The 22,631-nt window shown below is 35.5% G+C and overlaps 1 protein-coding gene across 2 annotated transcripts in view; it reads right to left on the reverse strand.

Moving 5' to 3' along the window:
• Positions 1-22,631, reverse strand: part of Mfe2 (peroxisomal Multifunctional enzyme type 2) — a 668,623-nt gene that overhangs the window by 123,284 nt on the left and 522,708 nt on the right. For both annotated transcript variants that reach the window (XM_090390952.1, XM_090390951.1), the window contains exon 26: positions 6,176-6,314. In XM_090390952.1, coding sequence (XP_090247078.1) covers positions 6,176-6,314 — 139 coding nt within the window. The remainder of the gene's footprint in view (positions 1-6,175; positions 6,315-22,631) is intronic.

Here is a 22,631-nt window from a genome sequence, read left to right on the forward strand (position 1 = left end):
TTTTTGTTTCAGTCACCCCTATTATATTGATCTGGTACTTATATAATTCCTTAGTTAGCTCCATTTCTTTGCCATTCAGGCTTCTTATGTTGATAGTACCGATCTTTAATTCTGGTGATGTTGAGTTGGGGTGTGTTTTCAGCCCTAGTTCCCTGGCGAAAACAACGGGGGCCTTGTTTAACCGGGCAACGTCCCAGTCGGCATGAAACTGTCATGTTGTACCATCATTTGAAATTTTGGTTTAAGCCAATAAGAATACAATTTGGTCGGCTAAATCCCAAATTGCCAGCCCATCCATGTTTGTTCAATATGCAGGTAGATACCCAACAGGGTGCACCACGAGAGGGTGAGGATTGGACATTAGGTCAGAAGCTCTGGTTGGTTCTCCGCATTCCTTTAAAGGCTATGTGAAGGTCTCCTCTCAGTTATATAGCTTTGACCCTTAAGCACCCGGTTTTAAAAATTGGATTTATAATATTTAAAGCTCTATTGAAATATGTGATTTTCATTTCTTTTTTTTTTTCTCTGTAAGTTAGGTGATATCCAAGGTATTTGAAAGAGTTGACTTGTCCAATAATTGTATTGTCTAAACAGATTTTACTTCTTATTGGGTCTCTTCCCTTAAATGCAAGAACTTTTCTCTTTTGAAATTACCATATTAAATTTTTTTACTATTAAATTAAAATGAGGGATAGAGTATTGTAGATCAGTTTAAAGGGTTGCAAAGTATAGCCTGATCATCTGCAAACAGTATTGTATCTATATTAGTGCATTTATTAATTGGGATATAACTATCTACTGTGAGTCTCCAATATCTTACTACAGAATACATATAGACTGTGAAGATAATGGGTGATGGGCTATATACAGCCTTGCCTTACTCTGCTGTTTATAGGTTTCCGGTCAGAGATTCTTCCATTAAACTTTTACTGCAATCATGTAGTCTGTATATGTATCATGGATTGCTTTAATTAGGTGATGAGGAACTAACATTTATTAATATCTCAAAAAGTTTATTGCCATTAACTCTGTCAAATGCCTTAAAATTATCAATAAAAGCAATATGGGTTTATACACTGTATTCTTTATGCTTTTTCAATAAAATTTTTTAAGGTAAAATATCCATCTGCACAAGATCAGCCTCTCCTGAATCCATTCTGCTCTTCTCCTATCTTATCTTTATAATATTGGGAGAGTCTATTTTTCAGAATTTTACTATAGATTTTATATCCAGAGTTTAGGAGACTAATTCCTCTAATTTTCACAGTTGTTAATATTGCCCTTCTTGTGTATAGGAATAACTATTGCCATTTGCCAGTTTTTTGGTGGTAGTTCACCATTCCATATTTTATTTATTAGTTTAAGGAAATAAATTTTGAGGTTTGGGCCTGCGTATTTGATTAATTCAGTATTTATCCCATCTTTACCTGGTGTTTTATGGTTTTTTACAACATTTTAGAGTAGTTTCTAACTCATCTATTTATATAGGATCCAAGAATGTCTCATTATCGAAGTTTACTGCTTCAAAATCTTTATTACGAGTCCAAAGGGTTTTATAATAGCTTAGCCAGGTATTCTGATCAATAGGTGAAAGACATGCGTTTTCTCTTACATCTCTATTTAAATTATTTAATATTTTAAGTTTTGGACTGTGTGCATGTAATATCTGTTTCAAGTTCATTGACAAAGTTGTCCAAGGACTCTGTTTTTTCTTACAGCTTGTTTAGTGATTGCTCTTTTTCCCTCTTCTATTCTATATATCTTGAGATTTTGTTGTTAAGTATTTTTTATAAGCATTCCTTTTGTCTTCAGTAATTTGGGCACCCTGATCATCCCATCTTCTAATTCCCTTTCTTCTCCTCCATTTCTTTTTCTTTCCCAGTGATTCATTGGCTGCATCTGCTATAATTGTTTTGATGTTATTCCATTCTTCCTCGACTAAAATGAATTTTGCAAGTTTTTTATTTTTTTTATTAGCTATTACATAATCTATAATTGAAATACAATTTTATTAATACAGACCAGTATTTTACAATAAACATTTATTAAAACCTACCAGTTTCGCCAGCAAACTGTCTGGCTTTTTCAAGGCATTACGGAGATATGAAAGTAAATGCAAATTAAAAGGAACATAAAAAACGTTGTAAACCAAACTAGTATCTATGGTTACACGTTTCGCGTGACAGAGATGGCTTATTGTTCTTATTCATTATCACGCATGCGTGTTTGTTGTAAACTTATAATGTGATTACTGGCTAGCTGTAGTTCAGATTGATTGAGAGAGAGAGGGTCAAGTTTTTCCACGAACTGTTTAGAATTATACCCTGATTTCTGTTGAGGTTTCCGCCGGTTATTAGTACTATTATGGCTTCCTTAAATACACGATGCCTGTAGTCGTCATCTAGATATGGCATCCATGCCATATCTAGATGACGACTATAAAATAATGAAAAGGAAGTTTTCATTATTTTATTAGAAGGCCTAGCAATGGGAAGACCACTATCACCATCTTGTGCAGACCTTTTCATGGAAAAACTTGAAAAAGAAATTCTCTCTGTAATCTCTCCGAGACCATCTACATGGTGGAGATATGTGGATGATATATTCATCATATGGCAAGACAGTTTAGACAACCTTAAATTGTTTGCGGATAAAATCAACTCAATACATAGCAAGATAAAATTCACTCTGGAAGTAGAAAACAACAACCAACTGCATTTTTTAGATATTTTGATAAAAAAACAACCTAACAGTTTCAAATTATCCATTTACAGAAAGCCCACAGATACTGGAAGATATCTTCACTATACTTCAAACCATCACAAGTCACACAAACTGAGTATTATCCACATGTTGAAACATAGAGCCAAAAAGTTTATATCAGAAGAGCAGGATACACAGAATGAACTCTCACTAATAGCAAACACATTATCACAAAATGGATATCCTCAAAACATCATCAAAAAATATCTATACAGTGACAACCCCAGACAAGAAGAATCCACTGTCAGCACGTTTCTACTGTAGTGATACCTTTCATCAAGTCAATTTCTTATCAAATAGCAAGAATACTAAGAGCCCACAACATCAGAGTGGTCTTCAAACCAACCACCAACATCAGACAAGTTTTAGGATCTCCAAAAGATAAAGTTCCGTTCTACAAATATCCAGGAGTATATTACATTCCCTGCTCCTGTGGTCTTGCCTACATCGGACAAACTTCACGAAGTTTAGAAATTAGACAAAAAGAACATGTTGGTGATGTAAACCACAACAGAAGCATCTCTTCCGGCTTAGCACATCATTTCTGCACGTCTAATCACACGATAGATTGGCAAAACAGCTCCATGCCATATCTAGATGACGACTACAGGCATCGTGTATTTAAGGAAGCCACAATAGTACTAATAACCGGCGGAAACCTCAACAGAAATCAGGGTATAATTCTAAACAGTTCGTGGAAAAACTTGATCCTCTCTCTCAATCAATCTGAACTACAGCTAGCCAGTAATCACATTACAAGTCTACAACAAACACGCATGCGTGATAATGAATAAGAACAATAAGCCATCTCTGTCACGCGAAACGTGTAACCATAGATACTAGTTTGGTTTACAACGTTTTTTATGTTCCTTTTAATTTGCATTTACTTTCATATCTCCGTAATGCCTTGAAAAAGCCAGACAGTTTGCTGGCGAAACTGGTAGGTTTTAATAAATGTTTATTGTAAAATACTGGTCTGTATTAATAAAATTGTATTTCTATTATAAAAACGACCAAAAATGTATACTTTAAATAATCTATAATTGTCTGTGAACTGCATTCTGACCAAATATATTCTGCCTAAGTTCATATTTTCTATTTTTTCATTAATTTTTTTAGTTTATAAAGCCATTTAATGGTAGGGTCATTAAAAGGCCAATCTTAAAAAAGGTTTCCTGCTCAGAGGAATGGGCTTTTCTCATTAACCACTGAGATGGAAATCTTAGGTTAGAAAGTGGTCAGCTTCTAATTCACAACCTCGGTATACTCTTGTATCTAAAATGAATTTTGCAAGTTTTTTTATTTTTTATTTTTTTATTAGCTATTACATAATCTATAATTGTCTGTGAACTGCATTCTGACCAAATATATTTATGGCAGTCTTTATGCTTAAAGAATAAATTTATGATTTTTAAACTATTAAATACTGAAAAATCATTTTTTCCCTGTTGTCATTGCATATATGTCTCCATAGTTTCTTACAGAATCAGAAATAGGGATGTCTCCAATTCGGGCATTAAGGTCTCCAAGAACGGATATGTAATCATTTTTATCTACCTTGTTCCAGACATCTTGTAACATATTGTAGAATTCATTACTTTCTTCCTCATTGCCTAAATAGGGGCATAGACTGCTATTATTGTTAGGTGTTTTTGATTTAACCATATTCAAGCATGTAATATTCTTTCATTGTGATATAGTTTTCTATATTGTTTTTTTACAGAATTATGGAGAATAAGCATTATTCCACAGCAGGCTCTTTCTTTTCTAGGAACACCAGAGTAAATTTGTAGTTTGATGTAAGTTTGGTTCCTTTTTGCTTATGCTTTAGTTTGTTATATTGCAATTTTTTGTTTTTACAAAAAATAAATGAAAACTATAATTATCATGTCATAAGAATTCAGGGTTGAAGTAAGTTCAAAATTTTATACCACTGCCTGCAAGTGGAGAAGCACAGGTTCCTGCTTACAAATCAGGAGATCCAAGTTCAAGATAGTGCCATTTCATTTTTAACCCTTTCTGTCAAAAAGGCCCACTATCCCACAGTATCCAAGAAGATCACTCGTGAATTCTTAGAAAACTTGTTATAAATTTTTAAACAAACTGATCACCTGAATAAAGACTAAACTTAATTAGATATTACTAACAGTATTGTGTTTTAACTTAGTGTATACACTTGTACTTAAAAAGAGCCATTATTAATAAACAGGATCTTACAATCAGTTGTGTTTAAATTTCAAGTGTTCTTTTAGCTCTCACAGTGATGCTTGCAATACTCAAAGTCAAAAATATCCGTTAGCTATTTTTGACATAGCCACAGAAAGAGTTGTAGCTAAACTCTTTCTGTGGCTACACATTTCTAAGTTCTGGAAGCCCATAACTTAAGTCCCATGCATATAAAGGCTGATAAATTCTGTTTAAAAGTAAAAAATGTATTGCATTTGGAAATAATATTCATACTGAATTTCTGAAACAAATGCTGTAATGAATTTAAATGAAGTAATGACTTCATTTATTCAAATCTTCCATGGAAAGTGCAACTTGTTTGTACTCAATCTGATATTTCTTTATCAAAGAACTAAGATTTATTTAAATTTTTACAAAACCAATGATGAAAATAAATACACTGACTAATTAGTTTCACTACTCAAAATGACTGGTAGCTTTCTCAGTCTGAAAAATTAAATATGTAAACAAGAAAGCATGGAGTACTGTTAAATCTGATTCAAAATTGTTAATGTTAAACATAGAATGAGATGAATGTAATGAATGAATATGTATCATGTTCTTATGGAGAGTTTTGATATGAAATTTGCAAAACTAAAGTCTGTGGTGTTTAGAAATCGTGTTAGACTTCCAATAAACACCATGCATGATTAGTCCTAATTTATGTTTAAAGCCATGCAAGGAAAATCTTCTGAGTGAATATGCATGGCTAACTGGACTGGCATGAGCTGTTAGGTTTATTAATATTTCATTATTAGGTTAATCATTTAGATTAATGTTTTCTTCTTTGTGAGATGGTGGCACTAGTAAATCCTTTCTTTACACTTTATACAATAAACAGCTCAGCCTAATGAGTTATACTTCTAAAATACAACAAAATCAACAAAGACCATACTTACATGCAACAATGGCAATTTATTGCCAATGTTCTTAGAGAATTTTTAGCCAGGTTAAAACTTCAAATTAAAATAAAGTTGGGAGAGATGATATCAGCTATGCATAATTAATTTTTGAAGATACAATGTTCACAATAGCAAGCTAAAACAAAAATATTACTATGAGGCTTAAGGAAGGGCTAGTCATTAATCCATAACAGTATAAACTTCAATAAAACATTGTTTATACAATGCAAGCTATAATGATATTTATATGAAGGAAAAAAAAAAAGAAAACATCAAGTACTTACTCCATTCAGAAACCTTCTTTTTATCTTTCATAATATTCCAATGGTAAACCACTTTCATTTTTTTTGCAATCTCTGGTTCTTCTATTAACCGTTCTGAGAATATTTTGAAAATAAAATCTGACTTTACTGCATTTAGTAGCTAAAAGAAGAAAAAAATCTGCTTTTATTATCAATGCAGTGTATTATAATGTAAATAAAAATACTGAAAATTGCTGCATTTATGAACATGTGCAAGATAAGAATATTAGGTGTTACTATATTCCAGAACTTATTTGGAACACTGAATCCTAGAGCTTGATATGCTCCTGATCTCATTCTTTAAGATCAGGAGCATATTATGTACAATTAGTTCCTTTTTCCAAACTCACTTTTTTTTTTCCACAATAACTTTTGCATATTTGAGTCTGAAGTTCATATATGAGAGCTGCTCAACTCTGACTCTTCTTCTGGACTAACTGAAAGATGTCATTACCAACAATGTAACTGATTAATACTTGTTTTTCTGTAATACTAAAAAGTATTGAGCAGATATTTAGAGATAAGAACAAATACCAACCATGCACTTTTCTTCATAGTTTCTAAGATATATCTATAGGTCTAAGGATTCTTTTTTTCATTCAGTTATTTAGCTCTTTAACAAGAATGAGCTTCTCATTTTTCTTTCAGCTTCATTTCTAATGACATTAAAAGTTGCCATACTTCTTCCTCACTGGTTATTTTAGTGGGATAATGACAATGTCCAATTTTGCATTTTGAAAATCAGCCTACATTGCTCCAGTCAAACTTTCATGTTTTGCATGGGAATACAAGGCTATTCTTTCTCTAATGGATCCTATTAATGCCTGAAAAAGTCATCATACTTATTAAGAATCCCATCTGTTTTTTTTTTTTTTGTCCCCTGCCTTAACACAGATTACGGCAACAGGGCAGCATTTATGGAATTCTACATCTGTTCCACACCACTAAGCAAAAATCACTTACCTTCATTTTTGCTAAAGCTGATCTTACAGTAACTGATTTTTCACTGTTTTTCCCCTCAGTTTCTGGGGGGGGGGGGTGGAGAAAAAAAACACAGAAACCAAGTATATGTGTGGTTTCAACCAATACAGAAATACAATTTGGCTGACCAAGTCCAATACTGTTAGTTCATCCTAATTCCTTCACCATTCAAAATGATATCTGTTAATTGTAACACCATGGGATGGTGAGATCCTTCCAGTTATCAAATTCCAAACTTGAAGCAACAGTTCAAGTATTTTATAGACAAAAAAAAATATTGCTTTCTGAGTGGCCCTATTCTTTTCAGCGTAATTAAAAATTAAGTACATTTCAAATGAAGCCAATTTTATAATAAAGCATGAAAAACTATATTTGGTTGTCAGAAGAATATTTGGATCATAAGGTATGTCAAATTAGAATTTGAAATGATTGGGACGTTCTCTATTATATATAAGGTAAATGTTTGTAGCTACGCAGTAATTTCTGTATGTAGTTCTGCAGCATAAATGCATATGTTTACTTCTAGCCAAATAGAATAATTTTTTTGCATGTGTGATGCCTTTTCACATTTCAAGACTTTGATGGCTTTTTCTACTTCAAGTATGGATATGTATTCCTGACTGCATGCTGGTCAGTGTTTTTTACCACTGTACTGTCATCACTGCTTGTTTCATTTAGCAGTTTTTCAAAGTAATTACTCCATACTTCAAGGATATCTTTTTCTCCCGTTTTCATGTCACCTTTATCATCTCTAATTCCTTTTACATCACTCTTTCCTCCATTCTTAAGCTTCTTCAACAACCTCCAGAATATTTTGCCACCTTCTTGATATTTATTTTCTATATTCTTGGCAAAGTCCTCCCATGACTTTTGTTTAGCTAGTTTTACACAAGCGGAGTTCCTGTCAAAACATGTCATAAGTCAGCTTGTGCTCTAAGAGCACAAGCTGACTTATTTGACAGGAACTTTTGGTATGCTTTCTTCTTTTCCTTCACTGCCTCTTTAACTTCCTGTGTCCGCCAGGGAGTTCTGATTTTTTTATCCTTACAGACAACCTCACCACATGCCTCTCTGGCAGAATCAATCAATGTTTTCTTCAGAGTTTGCCACTGAATCTCCAAGGTTTGATTCCAGTTCTCAAACTCTTTCATTTTTTCTTCAATAATATTTGTGTATTTTAGTCTACAGTTCACATCTGAGAGCTGCTCAACTTTTATTCGCTTTAAAACTTTCTTACATGTTATTCTTTTCAATATGAAATTCAATTTTATCCTGCTCAAGACTAAATAGTGATCACTTCCAATTTCAAATCCTCTGTACACTCGGGTGTCCTGCACCAGGGAGAAAACATCACTATCAACAATAACATAGTCAATGAGACTTTTCTTATTCCTAGCCTCTTCTCTCCATGTGAATTTGTGCACATTTTTATGTTGGAACATGGTGTTAGTAATAACCAGTCCATGTCCTGAGCAGAAATCCAACAGATATTTGCCATTATTATTAGTTTTGCTCTTTTCTCCAAATTTTCCCAAAATATTTTTGTATGTCTCACAATCATTTCCTACTCTGCTATTTAGATCCCCAACAAGGACCAACTTTTCATTTTTCATTGTGTCAGTTCCTTTTTCTAAAGCCTCAAAAAATTCCTCCACTTCTACCTTAGTAGAACCTTCTATGGGACCATAGGCACAAATAAGTCTCATTGTCCAGTTCCCCATTCTCATATTTGCCCACATTACTCTACTCGAGACTGACTGCCATCAAGAAGATTAGCCTCGTATTTTGTATTGAATACTATGGCTACTCCTTTTTTTCCTTGATTGTCATTGCCTGAATATAACATTTTGTATTTATTGCTCAAAAAGATCTCACCAGTTTTGGTCTTTTTTGTTTCAGTCACCCCTATTATGTCGATCTGGTACTTATCTAATTCCTCAGCTAGCTACATTTCTTTGCCGTTCAGGCTTCTTATGTTGATAGTACCGATCTTTAACTCTGGTGATGTTGAGTTGGGGTTTGTTTTCAGATTTGTTCCAGTAGCTGACTTTTCGCAGTTCGCCCTGGTTCCCTGGCGAAAACAACGAGGCCTTGTTTAACCGGGCGACGCCCCAGCCGGCATGAAATTTTGTGATGTTGTACCATCATTCTATATTTTGGTTTAAGCCAATAAGAATACAAATGGTCGGCTAAATCCCAAATTGCCAGCCCATCCTCGCCCATTCAGTATCCAAGTAGATACCCAACAAGGTGCACCACGAGAAGGTGAGGATTGGACATTAGGTCAGAAGCTCTGGTCGGTTCTCTGCATTCCTTTAAAGGCTATGTGGATGTCTCCTCTCAGTTATAAAGCTTTGACCCTTAAGCACCCCAGATGAGATTCACATATAGAGTAATTCCAAAGTTAAAAAAAAAAGTAATTCCAAAGGTTTTTTTTATTATTTTTTTTAAATTGTAGCCTCTCAGGTTTGGAAATCTTATACATGCATGTGATAAAACACAACAAATCAAAATGTTTAATCCTTTATCCAAGTGTTAGGCAAACAAGTTTGTGCCTGAAATATTTTCAGGACTGGGACAACTCATATAAAGAAGCTAAGACTTCAGATCACTTGCCTTTCATATCCAAGTTATAAACCAAGTATAAAAACTTCCAACAACTTTCTTTAATCCAGAGTATTTTAATAATAAGGTGTGACACCTTTTGGCTACTTGTATATGAAACATGACTTCTGCATTACTTCAACTTTAGTATCACCTCTGGTTCTGGCTCCCACTGATGAGACCTCAAAGGTTGAAACCAGTCTGGATAGTGACCCTTCCCATAATGCATAGCATTATACATGCCTGCAAGGAGATGTGATTTGCATTATGGGATACTAAGGCAAGTGATGTGAAGTCATTAGCTTCTTTATACGAGTTGCCCCCAGTCCTGAAAATAGTTCATGTACAAACCAGAGGTGATACCAAGATTGAAGTAATGCAGAAGTCATATTTCATATACAAGTAGCCAAAAGGATTAAACCAAGTATATAATTTCTTGGTATCTTTAATGTATAAACTACAGCCATTAAAGTATTATATCCGCAACTGCTGCATGTTATACTATTGTCCATTTATGGAAAGATACAAAATAGGTATATTCAGGTAAAACAATGGTAATACAGTCGACTCAGCTTAAATGTGACATGTTGGGACTAATCCATTTTGTCCCAATTAAGCGGCTGCCCCAATTAAATGAACTAATAATAAATTCTAAAATAAAATATGTAATATGCAGGTAAATGAATAAGTAGGTAAAAAAAATAATAATTAGGTACCTATTTTAATGGTTTATTAAACAAAAATAGAAAATATTTGTACTATAAATTATGCAGAAAAAATAATGCATACATGATAACTTTTACAATTTCAAATTTTAATTCTGCAAAAATGCATCAAGTGTAGTCTGTCTTTTGCTTTTGAAATTTTGCAGTTCTACAAAATCAGCACAGATATTCAGTGCGGATGTAGAGCTTCCTTAATTACCTTCCTGCATAAAATAACGCTGTAACCAGACTATAAATTTTTTGGCCTCATGATTAGTTACAAGTACAGGTGGGTGATCATCATCCTCATCATCACATTCTTCGTCAAATTTATGATGTTTGGATTTAATCACTTCAACAATTGCATCTTCAAAGTTTTCATTTTCATTGTAACATGGTAAATTGTCATCTATTGTTGAAAATTATTCATTATTCATGATAAGAGCTTGCAGTATGTCTTCATTTTCATCACTACTCAAAATTTCAAGAACCTCCAAAGGTTTTAAACTGCAAACAGCAAAGCAGTTTTGAATTGTGCTGCTTTTTATAGCTCGCCAACACTGTCAGAGACAAACTGTATTGCTTGCAAAATGGAAATTTTGCAAGCAATACAGTTTGGACAACATAGAAATCAAACTGACTATACTTGGACAAAGAAAGATGGAGAAGTGCAATTCAGTCTGTCAAGACTTTTCCAGGTGTAGACTGTGGAACAGACCATGAGTTATTAGTGGCTATGATACATGTGAAACTACGAAAACTGAAAACAACACAAATGTCTATCAGATATGATATTGGAAACATACCAGCTGAATACAATATTAGCATACAGAACAGATTCAACACACTCAATTTGTGTGAAAGAGGAACCAGATGAACTATGGGAAGACATTAAAGATATAATTAAAATAGAAGCAAAGAAGTCCAAATGGCTATAAGAAGATGCCATCAAAACTGGAAAGTAGGAAAATGAAGGCCACAGGAAATTTGCAGGAAGGATGGCATTTGAATGCAGAGTTTGAATGAACGACAAGCCAGAAGAGACAAGGAAAAATATTTTAACCAGGAATGCCAACAAATAGAAGACCAAAACAAGACAGGAAAAACAAGAGATCTTTTCAAAAAGATCAGAGAACTACAGGTAAGTTTAGTGAAAAGGTGACAATATTGAAAAGTAAACACAAAGGATATCTTACAGAAGCTGCAGACATCAAAGAAAGATGGAAAGAGTATACAGAAGCCCTTTACAGAAAGGACTCCAAAATTATTGAGAAATTTGAAGAGCAGGATTATACACAGGAGCCAGTACCACTGGAGATTGAAGTGAGGTGGGCACTGCAACAGCTATCCAGTAAGAAAGCACCAGGAGGAGATGGAATACCCATTGAGCTGCTCAAAGCCCTGGGAGAAGAGGCAGTAAAAATTTTAACAGATCTAAGTCAGCGAATTTGGATCACAACTACATGGCCTAGGGAAAGGAAAATATCAGTTTATATACCTTTATTGAAGAAAGCAATCAATGCTATATTGAACTATAGCATTGATTTCTCATGCAAGTAAAGTCTTACTTAAGATCATTCAGAAAAGACTGGAACCATTCATGAAGAGAGAAATGCCAGATGAACAGGCAGAGGAACAAGAGATCAAATCACCAATGTGAGATGGATAATAGAAAGAGCACAGGAATATCACAAGAATGTCTACCTTTCTTTCCTTGACTACAGCAAGGCTTTTGACTCTAGATCATGTGAAACTGTGGAATTTGTTAAGAACAATGGGAGTCCCAGAGCATTTCATTATTCTTCCGAGAAATCTTTATTATGAACAAGAAGCTACTGTCCGAACAGATCTTAGAGAAACTGAGTACAGGCAGCCCTCGGTTTACGGCAGTTCAATTTACGGCGATTCACAATAACACCGGTTGCCTGCGCATGCTTTCTAACTGTAGTGTGGTTGACTGAGAAATGATGCTAGCAAGCACTCTAGTGTTTGAGTGTTTACCGAGCTACTACAACATATATGTATCAAACCAAGTTTTAATGTTGAATCTACTTAATTGTTCTATTTAATTTTTTTTACATGCATACATATTTAAATTGATAAAGTACGTAATTACATACCAAGTCTGATAATAGAAGTGCAGAACTTGGTATTAAGAAGGCGTGGAAATCAATCACACTTGAAAGAAGATGGAGTTAATTCGAAGAATGGAAGATGGGCAGACACGTGCTAATGTCTGTAGAAGTATGAACTTACCTCCATCGACTGTTACTACAATTATGAAAAATGTAGATAGAATAAAACAGTCTGCGTAACAATCTACAGCAGCACTAAATGCAAAACATGTATGTTATAGCAGGGGTAAACTTCATGAAAAAATATTATCATTATGGGTGGATGACTTGAATCAGAAAAACATTCCTCTGAAGCAGGCTGTTATAACTGAGAAAGCAAAAACAATTTTTGAGGATCTTAAAAAGACAGATGGAGGCAAAGAAACATTTTTAGGAAGCAAAGGTTGGTTCATGAGATTTAAGTCTCGAAGTAAGTGCCACAGTGTCAAATTATGTGGTGAGGTGGCAAGTGTAGATATTGCAGCAGCTGCTGTTTTCCTAAAGAATTTCAAGACTGTGCAGAACAAGGAAGCTATCCTCCTGATCTCATTTTTAATGTTGATGAGACTGGGCTCTACTGAAAAAAATTGCCATCTTCATTTCCTGTGAAGAATGTTCTGCTCCAGGTTTCAAAGCTGCAAAAGATAGACTTACACTTTTGTTGGATGCAAATGTCTCCGGAACTTTGAAGCTTAAACCAATGTTGGTGTACCATTCACAGACACCACGCGCCTTCAAGGGTCTAAAAGCCATGCTGCCAGTCTATTGGAAATGGAACAAGAAAGCTTGGGTTACACAAGACGTTTTTATTGATTGGTACACAAATTATTTTTGTCCTACTGTGCTTCGCTTCTGTAAAGAAAATGATTTGCCAGCCAAGGCATTGCTTCTCTTGGATAATGCCCCTGGACATCCTCAAAACCTTGCTGAAGTAAGAACACCATTGGATGTCAAGGTTGTTTACATGCCCCCAAACACATCGCTTTTGCAACCGATGGATCAGGGGATTATATCAATCTTCAAAGCCTACTACCTCCATATAACATTTATGGAAATGGTAAGAGTCTTGGACACTTCAAGAAAAACTATTAAAGACCATTAGCGGTCATTCGATATTTTGAAGGGCATTAGCAACATCGAGGCAGCTTGGAACAACGTGTCAACAAAGTGTTTAAAAGGAGCATGGCGAAAAAAACTTCTTCCAGCATTTATGCAAGACTTCGAGGAATTAGAGCAAGAGGAGGGATTGTATAATATTACAGCTGAAGATGTGATAGAAGTTCTTAGAGAGCCATGATAAACCACTTTCCAATGAAGACTTAAAAGAATTAGCCGAACAATTAAGTCAACATCCAAAGGAGGAGAAAGAAAACAAAGAAGGTCCTCTGAGAGATATAAAAACGACTGATTTACAGCGTATCCTTGCAAGCATAGAGACATTGACTGATTAACTCTGCAAAATGGACCATGATTGGGAACGGAGTACAAACGTAAAAAGGAGTGTAATTGCATCTATTCGACCTTACACTGAACTCCTTAAAGAAAGAAAAAGAAAATCTAGGCAGCTAACACTGGATACTTTTAAAAAAAAAAAAATGCAGGTGAACCGAAACCAAGAACTTCAACATTACATTAGCCAGGCGCTATCAGCCCGGGGGGGGGGGGGGGGGCTACTTTGGCTTCAAGCACCACATGTCGCCACTGGGCACGGCCCTCTGCGACTATCTGCCATGTTCTGGTCTCCAGCCCGACAGCCAGCAGGTCTTCCTTCTCCTGATCCACCCATCTCTTTCTTGATCTCCCTGATAGGGGTCGGGCCTCCCACGCTTGTCTCACAGTCCTTTTGGGGTCCATACGGTACAGGTGCCCCAGCCACTGAAGATGCCAGGCTTGCAGCTCCATCAAGACATCTGCCAAGTTGTATAAAGCGTGTATGGCAGCATTGGACCACCTCCTCCAGACTCCGTCTGCCATGACCCCTCCATAGATACGTCGTAGCATCCTGTTCTCAAATACTCTCAGGTGATCGGCTTGTCTCACCGTGAGAGGCCTGTTCTCCTCTATGGTGCTGAAGCACCATAGAGGAGAACAGGCCTTGTTCTCTGATAAAAGTCTTGTATAGTCCCACCTTTGTAGTCCAAGACAGCAAGCACGATGCGAAAAGGGGACGCGCCTGATAATAGGCCACATTCGCAGCATTTACCCGACTCTGGACATCAGCTCAACTTTGTTGTCTTCAGTCACAAAAGACCCCAAGTACCTAAATACTTTCACCCTCTCAAACTATGCAGCTTCCTCTGGATCTTGAGCAGCATGGCGACTCATAAAAAGGTATTTTGACTTCTCGGCATTTATTTTCAGGCCAACTTCTTCTGCAGCTTCTTCAATAGCAGTAACCAATGCCATGTCATCCTATTGATGCGCCATAAAGTTCAGGTTGTCCGCGTAGCCAAGAATCCTAACTTGCATCCCCACGTCGACTCCACCTGCCACTTGCTGTGCATTTCTAATTACTTTTTCCAACACTAGATTGAAGAGAATCGGAGAAAGCCCATCACCCTGCTTCACACCGGTCTGTACTTGAAATGGGTCCGAAAGGTCACCTTCTGCTTTCACTCTTGCTCTCGAACTAGCTACACACACCTGCACCATTTTTCGGAGTTTTCGAGGAATTCCCAGCTCTTCTAACACCTGCCATATTTTTGGGCATATCATTGAGTCATATGCTTTAGAAAAGTCTATGAAAATATTATGAACTTCCCGGTTATATTCCCAGCACGTTTCAAAAACTTGGCGCAGCATGAAGAGTTGGTCTATTGTAGAACGGTTCCTCCTGAAGCCCATCTGGTAGTCACCAGTGCACTCTTCTGCGTATGGTGTGAGGCGGATTAGCATGATGTTAGACAGCACCTTGTAGCCAGAAGATTTGAAGGAACTTATTATAAAAGTTAAAGAAGAAAGTGCTAAATATGGTCTTAAACTTTACCTCAAAAAGACAAAAGTTATGGAAACCTGTGAACTTAATGATTTTGAAGTAGATGGGGAGAAAATGGAAGCAACTAACAATTTTGTGTTCCTAGGATCCCGAATTGATAAAGATGGTTATTGTACTGAAGAAATTAGAAGATTATTACTCGGGGAAAAAAAAGCAATGACAAATTTAAGCAAGATCTTTAAAGATAAAGATATTAGCCTCACATCACAACAAAAATCAGAATCGTGAAAGCAACAGTATTCCCTGTGGTGCTGTATGGATGTGAAAGTTGGACCCTGAGAAAGAGTGAAAGAAGGAAGATAGATGCATTTGAATTATGGGTTTGGAGATGCTTACTAAGAATACCATGGACTGCAAAGCAAACCAATAAATCAGTGATAGACAGAATAAAGCCAGATTGCTCCCTCGAAGCTATGATCATCAAGCAAAAATTGTTATACTTCGGACATATTATGCGAACAAATGACAGTCTGGAGAAGAGGAAGACCAAGAATTAGATAAGTGGATGGAGTTAAAGAAGCAAATAGAGTGCACTTGGAGGTTCTGAAAGACATGGTCAGGGACAGATCGAAATGGAGAGAGTATGTTCGTGGAGTCACCAGGAGTCAGAAACGAACTCAACAGATCATAACAATCCCATAAAGCAAAGCACATCTCCTTGTGGGCATGCATAATGCTATGCAGGTCTAATGTGAGGTAGCAGCAGCCAAAGAAAAGCTTAGGGTCAGAGTCCTTGTACCAATACAAGGGTTATTTCAAAAAGTTATGAGAATCGCTCATAATACATTTTCATGTCAATTGTAAGCCAGATTGAGTAAAAATACTGTATGCTTGTTTTCTGTTTCTGGTGTTCTTGTTCCATGAAACAACACCTTTAAATGGAGGATGACTGCATAATATGATTCAGGATTCATGTCACATATCATGCATTTGGCATGACAATGTGAAGCCACATTTCACATGTATCTGATCTTATGAAAAAGCAGGGTGGGAAGTGTCTTCTCCGTTGTCCCCTCTTCATATGAGCCTTTGATCAGTTTCCAAGTAAAAAAAAAAAACCACAGTAGTGAAATGCATTATTACTGATGACAAGGCTTCTAATGAAGTAACCTGACTTAACCGAACTCCTCAACAAAAATAAATAGGTATTACTGATAGGAATACAAGACTTGTGCAGTATTGTGCAGCAGTGATAAAACAAAACTGAGATTATACTGAAAATTTATAAATGTATTTTGTTAAACAAATGCTTGGTTTAACAACAGAGTACAGCATGCAGAACTTTTGAAATTATTCTTATACGCTTCTTTCCTCCGTTGTTTTTCAAACACTAATATTATGATTGGTGTTTGCAAAACACCAATAAGTAATGGATTTGAATCTCACTAATGGGCATGGAAGCTCATGAATGTCTCTAGGCAGGAGATGAATTTCACTGCACAGTGCAAGACCACTACCCTACTTATTGGAGGCCTAAAGTGGTTCGAAAAAAGCTCCATAATAAAAATAAAGAACAAACCTTAGCCCACCCTTGGTACTAATATACTATATGTTTAACCTTTTTGTGGGTGAGAATGATAAAAAACAAATCTTCCATACTTAAGTAAAATTCACATTAAGCAACAAAATTAATTAATATACACAACACTGTCAAGAATATACATATATCCTTCAGAAAGAACAGGCAAATAATACAGAAGATACCACAGATCACTAAATATGAATCAGAATAAGTTAGTTTCAGAGGTTTGATTGTCAGAAGCCATTATTTACTCACGTATGTTACAGAAAGAGCCTTTGTAGCTCAGTAGGTATAGACGAAACCCTTTGGTCAGAAAGACTTGGGTTCAATTCCCATCCATCAAAGATGAGTTAGCTGGTCTGATATGGAGGGAGGTATTTATTTATTTATTATTTTTTTTTTTTTTACACCCGGAAACGAGTTTTTTTTTTGTCCCTTAGAACAAGCAAACCAACCCCATACACACAGAGATCTACAGTCAAAAATATAGAAGGAACCTTTCGCCTGCACTTGGGCCCCTTGGCAGTATTAGCCCTAGTGTTGGGTTACCACCTAAGATGATGTTTACAGAAAAATGTTTCGAACAGTAGATTTCTTGAAAACAAGAAAATCTGAAAGCTGAAAAGGATTGGTAGATATACCAGTGATTACATCATTCAATGTCCCTAAAAAACCCATGACACCAAATTTTAGAGCTGGAATGGGAGAGGATAATCCAAAAAAATTCTTTTTTCATGTCCCTTCCACCTTGATACTGTCATTAAAAAAACCTTACATACACAAATAGAACATTTTTGGGATTCCTCTAAAAAGAAAAGGAAGAACCTGAAAACAATTAAAGCAGACAGATATATGAGGATGTTTACACCATCAATCGAAAAATTTGACTACAGCCACAAATAAAAAACTTCCCTAAAAATAATACTCTTTAAAATTGCAAATCAATAACATTGCTTGAATTCTTAAAAAAATTAAGGATCCTCCATCAAGCCTTGAAATTACATCAACTCTTCCTAAGTGAACTACTCTCAAGCTTTATCATCAGCTACCATTGCATCATGCTCTCCTTATTTCTTCTACCTTAAACAGTAAGACTTGGTTTTTAAAGTTCACAACTAACTGGGCTCAATTTCTCAAGTTTTACTGATGCTGCAAAACAAAATATTTGCAGTCACAGCCTTACTCCTACTAGTACACATACCAATATGAATTCTTGATAATGCTACGTAGTCTCTCAAATCTTTTTTTTTTAATATGTATAATTAAGATCTGCATGGAGTCACTCATAATGAAAGTTTCTCATTGAACTAACACATCTATTATAAGGTACCCATTTACAGACTTCATAACATAAGCAATGCATTCTATCATCCACCATGATGCAAATAAACTACTCTCACCTCTAGAGAGTTTTCCCATCATAGGAGAAACCAGGTATCCAATTGAATCCTCAAACTGATGGCTCCTGCAGTAGTTATCTTAATAACAAATTATTCTATTCCAGAACAATTAGGTGTGGGCAATTAAAGGTGAAAGTTGATAAATACAAGGATACACCCACATAGCCAACTAGGTATTATGATCTAACATCCAATACTCAGCCCTGTTACCCACCTAGATAATAAACTGACTACAGCTTCTGATCTGATGTCCAATCTTCACCATTGTTATTAAGTACCCATTAATAAGGTGTCTCTATGGATATTGAGCAAATGAGGATGTGCTGAGAATTTGAAATCCACTGAAATTTTCTTGTACTGGTTTGTAACTGAACAAAAACATGACCGCATTCAAATATCACAACAGCAGGAATGAAAAGAAGTTAAACAAGGTCTCCCACAGTTTTTCAGAGAACGAGGGAGTACAGAGTAAAGTTAGACACTAAAAAGCTCAAAAGAATTGAAAATAGTCACTAATAATGACAGGAGGATGGATCAATGGAAAAGAGGCAGAAAGGGCAGAGGAATTATATAAATATCTTGATATAAATGGTGTCACCAAGAAGATAAAAACTGCTGAGGTACTTCTAACTGTAAGATATGCAAGTCAGTATCAATCAGGAAAATAAAATAAAAGTTATAATATTCAATACTAAACAAAGGATATTAACTTTTTGAATTACAAAGCAATTTCAAACAGAGATATGTGGAACATTTCAAAATGGCAAATCTTATAAAGGAACTTATTTGTGGTGATGAAATTGAGTCATTAGAGGTGACAACTGACTATAGACAGAGGAAAAGCTGGTTATTGTTGGATATCTAAATAGCAGAGTAGGATATAAATGTCAGAAAATTTGGAGAGAAGGGCAAATTCAATACTAATGAAAAGTATATGCTGGTTATGGATTAGTCACTACTAACACAATGCTATATAAAGATGTGCATAAATTCATGTGGAAACAAATATGTAATAAGAAATACCTTACTAAGTTATTGCTGATAATATTTTATAACAGTAATATTATATCACCATTTAGTTTTCTGAACAAGATAGAAATGAATATCAAAATGAAGAGACAATATGTAAGAGTTTTAAAAATAATTAAGTTCAGTTTTCAAAACATTACCTGTAGAGACAAACATTACAGGATGAAAATAAAAATAAAGGGTTTGAAAATCAGAACTTACAGAATAACCACAGATATTCAGTAGCAAAATATGAACTTCTTGATGGAAGTAAGAAATTGAAAAGACAGTCTTGGAAATGTGTTTAGAAAATACAGAGAAAAAATATGCAGAAGAAGATAAATATCAAGAAGGTGAAGGGACAAAATTTTCTGGACTGCATTGATAAAAAAAACAAAAACACTTAGAAATGGTCGAAAGAGAAGTGTAAAAGGAATAAGAGATAATAGAGGGTGACATAAAAATGAAAGATTCTAGATGGTTGGAATCAATAATGCACTCAGAGTTTAATCTTGGGGGGGGGGGGGTGAGTTGAGTAGATGATTTGAAAATACACTATGCATCACATAATACCCATGACTGAGCATCAGCAATGATTGCTAATTCATTAGTATAGAAATAGAAGACACAACACAACATAAATAAAAAATGAATTTTAATTAGGAAAAGATTTTTGGAAAAATTTCTCGTGTTTTTTTTTCATTTTTCTTTGGGGGAGGGGAAGCACTGGTTGAAATAATTAAAAATTACATCAAGGAATGCAATGACAAAACAGTAATAGAAAATAACAATGACAAATGTAATGAGTACTTTTCTGCATGGGAGGTGAAAGTATGAAGTATCTATTTACATACCTCTACATTAATATGGAAATACAATGGATACTTGTATGGAAATAAACGGGAACTTGAGAAAAGGCAAAAATGTGAAAAAATAAACTTGGGGAGAAGTAAGCCAGGACAATTAAGAGTGGTCAGAAGCAGATTTGCATTTTTTTTTTTTTTTTTTTTTTTTTTTTTTTTTTTTTTTTTTAAGAGGACCCATCCATGAGAAGTTGGTCAACCAACAGTACATTAGTACTGTGGAGATGGGCAAAAATGAACTTGTTTGCATTTATCTTGAAAGGATGCAGATTGTATTCATTGGGAAACACATAAGATGGCAGACTGTTCCAGAGGGAAGCTTTGGAAGGGACAAAACAAGAGGAAAATTGTTCTGTGAGTTTGGAGATGCAATGTGAGGGAGTGTTGATTAGTTGCCTAATTTGAAAGAGTGGGAGTATTATTGATAATTCTGACGAACAGCAGAAACTGAGAGCCTGGATGAAAGTGAGTGATAGGTCATTGATCAGTCTGAATGCCTTTTCTGTACAGAATCCAGTATCTAAAGGAGCTATTAGGGGCACTATCCCAGACATGGGAGCAATATTTAATAATTTTTTTTGGAGGCAGATCATGTAACATTTGTAATATGTTTGTGCCAAGAGAGATTTGAGGTTAGTGTTATTCCAAGAGGATAAATTTCACCATGCATCGGGATTTGGGTGTTCTCAAAAGTAAGGTCGGAGGAAAACGTTCTTTTTTGTGTGAAATAAGACAGTTGTGCTTTGCTTGCATTAAAATTGATAAGATTATCCAAACCCCACTGATGAATGCTTTGGAGATCTGAATTTAACGTAGTAGCAATTAAGGCTCTAGAGATTGTGGCGATGTGTGCATTGTCAGGTTTGTCAAATGAAAAGGAGGAATGCAATGTGCTGTCATCAGCAAAACTATGTATTGGGTTTTGCTGATTCTGCTGGAATAAGTCATTTATATACAGAAGGAAAAGGGTGGGTGAGAGAAGAGCCATGTGGGACCCATGCATTGGTTGTATATTTAGAAGATAAGAAATCATCCACCATCACCCAAAGTAAGTGTTCACTCAGAAGTTGGCAGTCTGCATAACAGACCGTTGTGTCCTACTCAGTAAAAAGCCTTGGAGATGTTAACGGCAACTGCATAAGAAACTTTTCTCAAACTTTTCCATGGTTTATCCAGATATGGGTGATAAGCGAGTAGACCATCTGATGACTGACAATGACAATAACCATACTGGCAGTCATTTATTAGCTGAATCTTCAAGATAGCGTAGCAGTTGAGTGTTGATAACTCTTTCCATTACTTTGTAAAGAAGTGGAATAAGAAAAATTGGATGATAGTTTGAGCATATATATTTGTTGGCCTTTTAGGGAAAAGTTGAATATGGGCTAATTTCCAGACTAACATGCTAATCATAAAAAGATGATTAGCATGTTCTTCAATAACCAAGTAATACTATGAGCTATTTAGACACTACAGCAGTATGCACTCTGAACTTTAACTCTATCCATCAACATCCCAAGCCTCATCAATTACCTGGAGTACAGTTCCATCAATGTAGTGCACAGTTTGTAATATTTTAATCCCAAAATACATAACTTTATACTTTTCCACATTAAACTGACATCCATTATCTTTTGCCCATATAGAAAGCTTATTTAAATCATCCCAGAAGCTCTCTACATCAGTTTGATTATTATGCTACCCAACATTACATCAGCAGCAAACAAATGAATCAAACCATTTCCTACACCCTCTGTCCAAAAAGAAACCGAACATTTGATAGAAAATAAAACACAGGCCAATTATAATTATTCAGATAATTTATTTCAATCAATATACTCTCCCTCAGCTTCGATGCAGTGTTTGGCATGGTCAATTAATTCATTAAATGAATTTTTTTATATTGGTTTTTGGGATACTGCTGAGCGTCGTAGTTACTGGTGCTGGATTCTGGATTCCAGAATCCAGCCCCCCCCCCCCCCCCCGGGGGTTGTTTTTGCAGCTCAAGACATCTTATTGCCTGAAGAGAACTTTGTGAATCAAAGTAAGTTTCATTCAGATTCAGAGTTAACCCTATTCACAAGAGCCACACATGAATGCCCACTTTCTGACAAGCAATGGCTGTACCTGGGAGTGGAAACCAAGGTCAACGTGGAGCCACCAGCACCACAGTGAATCTTTGGTCCAGGTCCACGGGGAAGGAGACTTAATGCAATATCATTAACTCTTACAGGCAAGCCTACTGAC

Source organism: Typopeltis vanoorti, chromosome 3 (genome assembly GCF_054136105.1).
Source record: "Typopeltis vanoorti isolate ZY-2024b chromosome 3, IOZ_Tvanoo_1.0, whole genome shotgun sequence".
Lineage (NCBI taxonomy): Eukaryota > Metazoa > Arthropoda > Arachnida > Uropygi > Thelyphonidae > Typopeltis > Typopeltis vanoorti.